Source organism: Pseudomyrmex gracilis, unplaced genomic scaffold (assembly GCF_002006095.1).
Source record: "Pseudomyrmex gracilis isolate BER0280 unplaced genomic scaffold, ASM200609v1 scaffold_234, whole genome shotgun sequence".
In the NCBI taxonomy this organism is placed as follows: Eukaryota; Metazoa; Arthropoda; class Insecta; order Hymenoptera; family Formicidae; genus Pseudomyrmex; species Pseudomyrmex gracilis.
Window position 1 is genome coordinate 60,055 of NW_018020818.1, and position 12,426 is coordinate 72,480.

General features: G+C 30.7%; 1 protein-coding gene across 4 annotated transcripts in view; it reads right to left on the bottom strand.

Moving 5' to 3' along the window:
* The window catches only part of LOC109859010 (integrin alpha-PS3-like), a 16,490-nt gene extending 4,118 nt beyond the window's left edge, over window positions 1–12,372 (bottom strand). For 2 of the 4 annotated variants that reach the window (XR_002250662.1, XM_020436828.1), the window contains exons 1-17: window positions 11,916–12,372; window positions 10,810–11,053; window positions 10,589–10,730; window positions 10,267–10,331; window positions 8,762–8,912; window positions 8,569–8,654; window positions 8,301–8,495; window positions 8,127–8,226; window positions 7,826–8,024; window positions 6,679–6,860; window positions 6,475–6,593; window positions 4,626–4,846; window positions 3,135–3,348; window positions 2,899–3,065; window positions 868–1,051; window positions 347–737; window positions 163–265 (exon numbers count right to left, since the gene is read on the bottom strand). Coding sequence is in view for 3 of the 4 variants with exons in the window: in XM_020436828.1 (XP_020292417.1) it covers window positions 163–265; window positions 347–737; window positions 868–1,051; window positions 2,899–3,065; window positions 3,135–3,348; window positions 4,626–4,846; window positions 6,475–6,593; window positions 6,679–6,860; window positions 7,826–8,024; window positions 8,127–8,226; window positions 8,301–8,495; window positions 8,569–8,654; window positions 8,762–8,912; window positions 10,267–10,331; window positions 10,589–10,730; window positions 10,810–11,053; window positions 11,916–12,166 (3,014 nt within the window). In the remaining variant the exon portion in view is untranslated. Of the gene's footprint in view, window positions 1–162; window positions 266–346; window positions 738–867; window positions 1,052–2,898; window positions 3,066–3,134; window positions 3,349–4,625; window positions 4,847–6,474; window positions 6,594–6,678; window positions 6,861–7,825; window positions 8,025–8,126; window positions 8,227–8,300; window positions 8,496–8,568; window positions 8,655–8,761; window positions 8,913–10,266; window positions 10,332–10,588; window positions 10,731–10,809; window positions 11,054–11,915 lie in introns of those variants that run through there. The other 2 variants (XM_020436829.1, XM_020436831.1) reach the window with 2 other exon arrangements.
* Between the last annotated feature and the right edge of the window lie 54 nt (window positions 12,373–12,426).

Sequence of the window (12,426 nt, forward strand, 5' to 3'; positions counted from 1 at the left end):
AAGGATAACGGGTTGTTCTGAATCACCCTGTATATGTACACGCACAGTTTCCGCACAAACATCCTGCGAATGGCTCGTAAGGCCTTATATATTTCTTATTGTATTTTCATATTATCTGGGAAGAGGAGAAAGACAAATTTTTAATAATTTTAAAATATTTACTTATCATCCGCAAAAGAAATCCTATTTGCTGGTTTCATGATTTGGACGTGAGCATTTGTGCTAAATCTTATGACTTTTCTTTCTTTCCTCAATCCAAAATTATCTTGAAACAATTAAAGTAAAGGTAAAATTAAAAATAACAACGTGATAAAGAAAAAACTTTTTACTTGTACTTTTTTAATACCTTTGAGTTTTGTAACATTGAGAATTAATTTCATAACCAGTTTGCCAACATCCTTTTGCGTCTTTAAAGCTCTCAGGTTGCAACAAACCGTCGCACAATTCACGCCGATTGTCGAACAATTCAAATACACGGTATCTCTTTCCCAAGATGTTAGATTGTTACCGCTTTGATCGTTTGACGTTAATTTCGCATAATATAACTTTTGCATAAAGTGAGCTGCTATAACAGCTTTATCCGTTATATCCCTTTTTGACAGACTGTGAGATGTATCGTTATTCAAGTTATATATATCATTTGACGCTGTACTCTTCCAAACGTCATTTTGTTGTCCATCGTTAACTAAATCAATACCACTCGACAAGCAATCATAATACTTTCCGGAGATATATATCTAATAAAAAAAAATTTAAATATTTCGCGAACATTCGATAAACAATAGTTGCAAAATATAATTGAAAATAAAACACGATTATTTGTTATAATCATTTTGGAGTTGTACTACGGATTGTTAAAAAACTTACACGCGGTTGATATAAATCTACAAAGGAGTCAGAATCGTTCACGGACGTTGGCACATCGATACTGAGTTCTGCTTCTTCTATGGACGTCGCACCGAGTTTCAATAAATGATAATGATGTTGGAATGTTATATTCAATTGATCGTCGTCTGATTCAGGTAAATAATAACTTTTTTCTATCGCTTTCCTAAAATAATAAAAAACAATATGTATCTCAACGTGATGAAGGTTGATATTATACCCAGTTAGCCAAATGTGAAAACTCAATATAAAGCAAATCATTGTATGGATTAAGTTGCTCGCCAATTGCTGTTGTGTTGTTTTTATTTAACGCAACAAAAATGTTTTTGTCAACCCGGGAAAAAATGGATTAAATCTAAATAGATCTAATTTAAATCTAACAAGATAAAAAAAATGGAAAACTAGATCTAATTAGATCCAAATAAGATCTAAATAGATATAAAGTAGATCTAAATAGATATAAGTAAATCTATGTACATTTACACTTTATTTATCATTAGATCTACTTTAGATCTACTCAGATCTACTATATTAGATCTATTCAGATCTGCTTAGTTCTGTTTAGATCTGCTTAGATCTAATAAAATAAATCTGAGTAAATCTATAGATCTAAAATAGATATACAGATAAATAAAGTGTAAATTTACATAGATCTATTTATATTTGTTTAGATCAACTTTATATCTACTTAGATGTAATTAGATCTCTTTTTCCATTTTTTTTATCTTGTTAGATTTAAATTAGATCTATTTAGATTTAATGCATTTTTTCCCGGGAATTCAGTATCAATAAACGGAAAAAAAAATAGTTTCTACCACAGCTAAGTACGGTTTGCTGAACTAAATTTGCTGCTGTAGCTATAAAATTTCCTGTTACATAGAAACAGTTTGCTGATATTCCTAAATATTTCGACATAATAGCAAAATATGTAGATTTTGCTAAAAAGCTTAGGTGTCCATAATTCTACTAAAATTTAGGAACCACACCTAATTTTGGTAGAATTATGGACACCTAAGCTTTTTAGCAAGATCTACATATTTTGCTATTATGTCGAAATATTTAGGAATATCAGCAAACTGTTTCTATGTAACAGGAAATTTTATAGCTACAGCAGCAAATTTAGTTCAGCAAACCGTACTTAGCTGTGGTAGAAACTATTTTTTTTTCCGTGTATGCTGAGTTTTATTATCAATTGTTGTAGCCAATGTTTATGACATGTGAGTCAGCAATATGTGAGCAATATATGAGCAATAATTTTTATTCATGAGTTGAGAAAAATAATAGAAGTTTATTGCCAATGAGTTGTTGGGAACTTGCTGTTATTATATCTTGTAAATTGTTGCTGGCAAGAACATACCGAAAAGAGAATACACCCTTTTGTTACATTGCTGAAAACATATGAGCAATATTTGTGGCAAGTTGCCAACAACTTGCACTCAGTTGGCTATCTGGGTAGATACCCCAACAGGTAAATTGTGAAAATATTGCACAAAACTGGCATAATGAATGACGACGATTTTGCAATGATTGCACTAAGATGATTCGCCACAACGCAACAGTTTTGTCGAAATAAAATTTTGTAAATAATACTTGTCAAAAATTTATAGAAAAGAGTCGTTATGCATTTCCGTAAGTATATACATGAATTAATTTGATTTCTTCATATGCAATTATATATTTCTCTACACGTTTTAAACATCACATAGCTGAAAATTTTTTTCTCAATTATAAGACAATTTCTTTTTGAAATTAATTTTGCAAATATACTGCTGATTGCACTAAGATGATTCTCCATATAGTTATTCTTTTGCCGAAATAGTATTCGAAAATTAGTTTTGCAAACAACTGCAAATATTTTACAAAAGAGATCAATGGTTTTTTACATCTATTTCCTAAAATATATTTGTATAATTGCAAATTTAACAATTTTAGTTTGCAAGATTTTGTCACATAATTTCATAAATGTTATCGAGGTGCTTATTTTCATAATCTTTTCAAAGTACACACACTTACCCATTTAATGACGAGGACGCTTCACTTATTAAGGCGAGCGAAAGCTGAATTTTATGCATACCGTGATTAACACTACGCGTTTTTATTTCCGCAGAAAAGTTCAAAACTGTTCCGTGAAGCGAACCGTCGGTTATATATCTCATATCCAGATCCAGTTTCACAATTTTCTGTAAAAAATTAATGTTAAAAGAAAGCTTTTTATATTTTGTTTGTAAAAACTGTTGGAACAAATAAACCTGCTCGTTCGTTTTAAGTGGATTGCTGACTTCGCAAACAACTATTAAAATATTCCCATTCCGATCTTCCTCACAAGACGGTAAGATACTATGCAATATGATTCCGTTCGGAAAGGTAAACGCGATTGTTGTCAGATACGCCAGCTCGTCATGATTTTCTAAGACTGTCTCCAAAATAATATCATTGGAACCAATTGCCCATGAATTATTTTCTCTATATACATTTAAATAGATCATATTAGTGCGTTCGTGTGTTAGCTTCCCGGGAAAAAATGGATTAGATCTAACTTAAATTTAACGAGATAAAAAAAAATGGAAAAATAGATCTAATTAGATCCAAATTAAATCTAAATAGATATAGAGTAGATCTAAATAAATTATAAAGTAGATCTAAATAAATATAAGCGGATCTATTGAATTTGCATCTTTATATATTATTAAATCTAATTTAGATCTACTCAGATCTAACTATAATTAAAACCAGGGACTTATACCGGTATGCAAAATACCGGTATTTTACCGATATTTTTGGGTAATACTATGAAAACCCTTATGCAAACCGAAATGCAGAAATACCGGTATGACGTCATACCGGTATACGATAATACCGGTATATTTACCCATATTTACCTATATTTACCGATAATTTTTTCGTGATTTTTAAAAAGTAATATCTTAAAACTATAAGTGTTGTCATTATGTTGATAACACTTTTTAATAATATAATGTTTATAAAAAACTGCGCCCAGAAACTTAATATTATTTAAATTATTATTATTTTTTTATATAATTAAGAACAGTAACAATAATTAATATAATTAAGAACAGTAACAAAATACACATAGACATATTTATCAATATCCAAATTTGTTAAAAATTTCACTTTACATTAGTCATGCTACGTAATAAAAGAAAGCATGAATAAACAGCTGCTTCAATTGGTTTATAAAAAAAAGCGTCTTTATATTTTGTCGGTCTATAAGCGGTAGGAAGATTAATTATGCAACAAAGATTGCTTTAATTAACTTATCTAATTTTTAAGAATACCATTAGTAGGAATACCGAAATAATACCGGTATTTTATTACGGTTTTCGGTACGTATCGGTTTCGGTACTATAACGGTAACGGTATACAATCTCTAGTATAATACCGGTATTGAAATCATACCGGTAATAAGTCCCTGATTAAAACTACACAGATTTAGTTAGATTTGAGCAGATCTGAACAGATCTGAGGTGATCTAATATATAATAGATCTGAGTAGATCAAGAGTAGATCTAATAATAAATAAAAGTTTAAATTTCCATGGATCTACTTATATTTATTTAGATTTACTTTATATCTGTTTAGATTTAATTTGGATCTAATTAGATCTATTTTTCCATTTTTTTTTATCTCGTTAAATTTAAGTTAGATCTAATTAGATCCATTTTTTCTCGAGTTCACGTATAAACAAAACGTATATTATTATTTTTGATAATATTACTTGCCTGACTCCCAAAAATTTCATTGTTGCAGTTATATTACAATTGCAAATTCTATCCTCACCGCAACCGATGTCGAAGGGTAGCACATTTTGTACACTGCTTGATTTATTATCTTTACTTTCAACAGGACATGTTTTGCAGAATTCAGCAGAAGACAAAACGTCATGCGTAAATTTGTGTGATGCGTAAATATTAATTGGTTCAATGAAATCTTGAATATTCGTCTGCAATATGTATACACAATATGATATTATTGTGTGTAAAATGTATAGAAATATCAAATAATCATATAATTACTTTGTTTCAAGGAGAACAAGAAGTCACGAAAAAGTCAAAATGACGTCATTTTTATCTCAAAAGATCATTATTTCAAGCAGTCAGATTAGTAAAGTCAAAATGATGTCGTAATGATCTTTGTGCAATAACTTCTTTAAAAATGCGCTTTTTTGTATCCCATCATCTCATTCATCTTCTTTTGCGTCCTTACAGTCTTTCAGCATAGTCCGACTCTCAGATTAAAAACCGTGCGTGAGACCTTTTGTGCAAAAAATCATTAAAATCCTATAGTTGAAGTTTACCGGTTTTCCGGCACAAGTTAATAATTACGACTATCCCTGATAGGAAACCATTTACAAAATTATGTGACGAAATCTTGCACTAAAATTGTAATTTGCAATTATACAGACATATTTTAGGAAATAGATGTAAAAACATTGATCTTTTCTGAAATATTTGTAGTTGTTTGCAAAATTACTTTCCAAATACTATTTCGGCTAAAGAATAACGATATGGCGAATCATCTTAGCGGTACATTTGCAAAATTAATTTCACAAAGAAATTGTCCAATAATTGAGAAAAGAAATTCAGCTATGTGATGTTTCAAATATGTAGAAATATGATTGCGTATGAAGAAATGCAAGAAATCGTCGTCATGATGTCATATTTGTACAATATTTTCACAATTCGCCTATTGGAGGTATATACTGTGAAAATGCATAACGACTTTTTCGCAATTGTTGACAAATATTATTTACAACATTTTATTTCGACAAAACTGTTGCGTTATGGTGAATCATCTCAGTGCAATCATTGCCAAAATCGTCGCCATTCATGATGCCATTTTTGTGCAATATTTTCACAAATGTGCCCCTATTAAGGATTATAAAGCACCTCTTACGGCTGTTTCACTATAAGGAAAATGGTGTAAGCGCAGTATGATCGCACGCTTTAAAACAACCCTGATGTTGTCTAGTGACAAAATACCCAGATAGCCAAATGTGAAAAATCAATGTAAAGCAAATTATTGTATAGATTAAGTTGTTCGCCAATTGCTGTTGTGGTGTTTTTATTTAATGCAACGAAAATATTTTTGTCAATTCAGTATCAATATGCTGAGTTTTATTATCAATCAATTGTTGTAACCAATGTTTAGGACATATGAGTCAGCAATATGTGAGCAATATATGAGCAATAATTTTTATTTATAAGTTGAGAAAAATAATATAAGTTTATTGCCGATGAGTTGTTGGGAACTTGCTGTTATTATATCTTGTAAACTGTTGCTGGCAAGAACATACCGAAAAGAGGATACACCCTTTTGTTACATTGCTGAAAACATATATGAGCAATATTTGTGGCAAGTTGCCAACAACTTGCACCCAGTTGGCTATCTGGGATAATAATGTCAAAATCTCGTCATTTTTTACTGTTATTTTGACCCTGGTGGTTTTAACATCATTCTGACGTTTTCGTAACTTTTTGTTCTCCTTGGAGTGTAATACCTATACATTTATAAATAGTATGATATTATTAATAAAATATCAAATGTAAGTATATTATATTATACATGTACCGAAAGTGTAACAGTGACATTTATACACATATCAAGAGGAGGATTTGCCGAGACCATTTCCAATGAAGTCTCTTTGGTACGTTTGTATTTCTTGTCCACGATAAGAGAGATTTTGAAAGCTGCAAATTAAATAGAAAAATTTTGAAATATTACGTATCACGTTTTAGTGAGTTACACATATACTAAATTTATTAATTAGCTTACGGTGCATATTTGCCGTGTCGTAACCGTGATATTTAACACACGCCGTAATCAAAAAGTTGCTATCATTTCTCTTCAATATGCTTGGAGTAGTGATAATGGTCAAATTTGTTTGTGCAACTGGTTTACTTCGAAGTATGATCACATGTCCCGATTTATACGCGCCTACGGCAATGTCGGCGTATCTATGAATACAATCAAAAAATATATTCTTGTTAACAAGATAAATTATTTTGTCAATATTATTCACACAAATGTAAGAACCCGAGAAAAAATGGATTAGATCTAATTTAAATCTAACGAGATCAAAAAAATGGAAAAATAGATCTAATTAGATCCAAATTAAATCTAAATAGATGTAAAGTTAGATCTAAATAAATAAATTAGATCTAAATAAATATAAAATAAATCTAAATAGATATAAGTAAATCTATGGAAAAATTTACACTTTTATTTATTATTAGATCTACTCTTGATCTACTCAGATCTATTATATAATAGATCACCTCAGATCTGTTCAGATCTGCTCAAATCCAACTAAATCTGAGTAAAAAATAAAAAGTGAATAGAAATGCTCCAAAAAATATTCGAGAATTCAGAAAATATTGGCCGTATGGAGCAAACACAGTGTTATTAGTGTGTGTGAAGTAAATTACTTTATTAATTAAAAACAAAACGTTTTCGACCTCGGTTTAGGTCCTTATCAATGTTTTTTAGTGACAATAAGTTGAGNTNNANNTNNANCTCAACTTATTGTCACTAAAAAACATTGATAAGGACCTAAACCGAGGTCGAAAACGTTTTGTTTTTAATTAATAAAGTAATTTACTTCACACACACTAATAACTGTGTTTGCTCCATACGGCCAATATTTTCTGAATTCTCGAGTAAATCTGAGTAGTTTTAATTATAGTAGATCTAAAGTAGATTTAATAATATATAAAGGGGTGTAAATTGAATAGATCTGTTTATATTTATTTAGATCTACTTTATATTTATTTAGATCTACTCTATATCTATTTAGATTTAATTTGGATCTAATTAGATCTATTTTTCCATTTTTTTTTTTTTTATCTCGTTAATTTTAAGTTAGATCTAATCCAGTTTTTTCCCGTGAATTATATAGCGTAGCGCAGCAGTCCTAACTAACCCATTGTCGTCAATATCAATCGGTTCGGATATGGAAAATCCAAACGTTCGTATATTTATTTCTTTCGTTGGAAACAAACCAGACGATTCCATTTCGATTCTTTGCGATACGGCAGGTCGTACTTTGTTTTTTAAACTTGCATCACCGTAGTAAATATAAATTACTCCAGACCCTTCCCAGGGTGCGCCCACTATAATATCTAGAATTGTACACGTTAGTATTGCGAACTTGTATATATATCTAGATGTTCTCTCTCTCTCTCTCTCCCGTCTCTTCGCTAACAGCAATTAATATTAATTACCACTAAATCCATCTTTATCTAGATCGCCGCTTGCCACGGTGTAGCCAAACTGTGCATCTTCCGCGGCGCCTTCTAAAATTACAACCGCTTCAAATTCTTCCTAAACAAATATTTTATTAATATGTTTTTGCGATAATTTATAAATATCACAGATGTACGTGTTTGTAACATTACCTCCGGCTGACCTAAATATATATAAACTTTGCCGTTGTCATTTCCCCAAAGCGGAGATCCCACTATAAGATCGTCTAAGCCGTCGTTGTTTAAATCACCGCTAGCCAAACCTGCTCCAAAAAACTCACCAATGTCACTGCCAAACAAATGAGCGTTTGTATATGCGCTCTCTTTATTCGTGTCAATTACAACAACCTGTGATAAAAACAGGTAATATCACAATTGTTATATCCTACTTTTAAATATGGCAAAGGGAAATATTTTATACCTGTCCTACGTAATTCCATCCTGGATCCGAACAGGCATAGAGAAATCGTTTTTGATCAAAATAATATCCTGCAGTTATCATGTAGCCTATAATAAGTGTACTACACCTTAATTTGTTACAACAATCCGTTTCTAGATATTCATTTTTTGTTTTAGCGTTACGATATTTATCTAATATAGAGTTTTGCACGTACCATATTGTGACGTATCGTCATGTACCGTTAAATTTAGCATTTTTCGAGAACTTTCGTCAAATTTACCGGCTCTTGAAAAACGTCCAACATTGATACTGCCGACAACTTCGTCGTTTGGATTTCCTACAACACGGCTTATTGTTTCTTCTTCCTGTAAGAATTAAGTCTATAATCTTTTATAATAGCTTATAAGATAATAATATATTTTATACAAGGTTGGGTAAGTTAAATTTTTTTTTTTATTTAAGTTAAGTTACAGTTAAAGGTCTTAAAAATTTTATTTAGTCAAGATATAAGTTAATCCATAATGAAATTAATTGATTAAAAGTTAAGTTAATAAAAAAAAATAATTAACAAGTTAAAAGTTAAATTTTTTTTCATGATTTTAGTGTTTTAGTCTTACAAATAATTACAAACATTTACAGTGTTTTAATCTTACATATCATGAAAAAAAAAATGTACACTTTATTTAGAAATATACTTTATATATATTTTATTATAAATTATATTGCGTTGGACTTTACGACCAGCGTTTAGTTTGGCTCAATTCTCGAACACGTACGAATTTATTCGCATATAAAACGAATCATTCTGAGCTTTGTGATTGGTCGAATTTTTCGGCCTACAAACATGTAAAATTAATTATGATCATACGACGAGAAATATGTTCCGTTTTGTATGCAAACAAATAAAAAATCTTATGGCTATAGTAGATTCAAGAGAGTTGAAATAAAAAGTTACTAGTTACCGATAAAATATAACTAAATAAAGTTAAAAGATAAGAGTCTAAAAATGTAACTAGATAAAGTTAAAATTATTTAACTTTTTAACTTTTTAACTTAACTTTTATCTTTTTAACTAGACACTACCCAATCTTGATTTTATAATATAAGAAAATATATTGAAATCTTTTATGATATAAGAAAATTTAAATGGCACCCTGATAGGAAACCATTTGAAAAATTATGTGACGAAATCTTGCACTAAAATTGTTATTTGCAATTATACAGACATATTTTAGAAAATAAATGCAAAAACATTGATCTTTTCTAAAATATTTGTAGTTGTTTGCAAACTTACTTTCTAAATACTATTTCGGTTAAAGAATAACGATATGGCAAATCATCTTAGCGGTATATTTTCAAAATTAATTTCACAAAGAAATTGTCCAATAATTGAGAAAAGAAACTCAGCTATGTGATGTTTCACATATGTAGAAATATGATTGCATGTGAAGAAATGCAAGAAATCGTCGTCACTCATGACGTCATATTTGTGCAATATTTTCACAATTCGCCTATTGGAGGTATATACTGTGAAAATGCATAACGACTTTTTCGCAATTTTTGACAAATATTATTTACAAAATTTTATTTCGACAAAACTGTTGCGTTATGGCGAATCATCTTAGTGCAATCGTTGCCAAAATCGTCGCCATTCATGATGCCATTTTTGTGCAATATTTCTCACAAATGTGCCTATTAGGGGTATAAATACACACATACCTGTGTCGATGCAAACATAACGGAGAAACCTTGAATTGGATCAAACCACGTATATCTGCTGTAATCTAAAATGCACATTTGATGTTAAATAAAATCTCTTATGTTATTACTTTAATATTTAACATTCATATTTTAAACGGGTTAGTTTTTACTATTTTTTTTTACATATTTATACACACTGTTATTATAATACAAATGTAAAACCGTAAAACAAAAAGGAGTGAACATATAAATTAATCATATAAATGATATAATTACTAGATGACACATTTTGATAATAAATCGTAAAATAAAGCAACAAAATAAATAAATGAATAAATACCAAACTGATTAATTTCAAATATTTCTGCTGTCATTGTATTTGACAACATCTGATTGCTGTAACACATGCCTTGCATGGTATTCACATATTTTAATTCCTTCTTATCAGGGAATATACTCATAATTGTTCGCGGTGCGCATATCTATAATGTAAAAAAAAAAATAAAGTTACGATCAATTACATATAATTTCCAATTTCACGCCAAGCTTTTTGTCACGCACCGTTAAAAAACCGCTATATCTTTCTATAGACATTGCGCCACCAAACCAAGAATGATCGTTCGTTAAATACGCGCGCATGCCAATCTGACGTATGTAAACTTTTTCATCCTCAAGTACAGTCGATTCTATTTCGACACATGAACCTGGTAAGTTACATCGATAAGCTACTCCTGGTTCGCTTTTTTTCAATAATTTATTGCGCGATGGTTTTGTATAATTTCCTCGAGGTGCTCCTACAAACAACCTGTTAAAAAGGAACGCATTCACAATTAAGAACAATTTTATATAATACCTACAAGATATATATCTTATAATATAACCAGCAATGTGCATATGCTGTGATAATACGCTTTCCCACAAAATATATTTTTTAACAAGAAATATATAAAGCCTTACGAGCCATTCGCAGGATGTTTGAGCGGAAACTGTGCGTGTATATGTGTATATATACAGGGTGTCCCAGAATTGCCGTACAATCTCTCGTAGGCAGGTAGAAGGAATAAAACTGAGTCGAAAAGTCCTGAACCATTTTTTTCTATTATTTATAATAAAGGAGTAAATTATTGAGTAAATCAGGCCAATCAGCGCCGATCTTTAGCCAGGCGCACGTCAGTGAGCCACGCGCCTGGTGTGTGTGTGAGCACTCCGCGCAGACTTCACTGACGTGCGCCTGGCTAAAGGTCGGCGCTGATTGGCCTGATTTACTCAATAATTTACTCCTTTATTATAAATAATAGAAAAAAATGGTTCAGGACTTGTCGACTCAGTTTTATTCCTTCTACCTGCCTACGAGAGATTGTACGGCAATTCTGGGACACCCTGTATATACACATGTAACGAATTCAACTTGACTAAATTTTTACAAGTGAGTGTTTTTTTAATTGAAATCTCAATTCTTAAATTCATACGGGATGCTGGATTTGCATCTCACATATGAAAGACCCCGGATACTCCCCTAACTAATTTTTAAAATATTGCGAAAAAAACTCCTCGGCCAGGAGTCGAACCTGCGAATGGCTCGTAAAACCTTATATACTTCTTGTTATCAATTTCAACGAGCCTTAAGTCGTTAATTGTTTAATTTTTATTGACTGAATGGTGATTACCATGAAGCGTTTTTTTGAGGATCATGATGGAGCAGGACTGAATAGCCGAAATAACTGCGATTGAATTGCGTGTCGACATACTGATCCGCGTTTAATGCACTGTCCGGATAGATTATCGGATACTTTGTATCGATATTATATGCATACACAATTAGGAGATCGAAGACGAATAATATAAATTTCATTGCTACGAAACGTTCAATCCATGAGTTATTACGATGTGAATATGTAAAAACTTTATACATTTTCATGTAGTCATAAACTGCAAACACACTCGTGTATATCAACGACTTGTATGATCACTTCCTTCGTAAATTTTTTAATAAATTATAGAATGAAATTTTGTTGCGGAACAAAATACACGAATAATAATGTGAATATAGTTTTTCTGTATATAATATCGTCACTCCCTACGAATAATTACATAAGTGTCACATATGGGATTTTCAGTTTATTGCATAGTGACACTCAGAAAGTCATGTTCTTTGTGGTCACCAAGTATTAAAAAAAA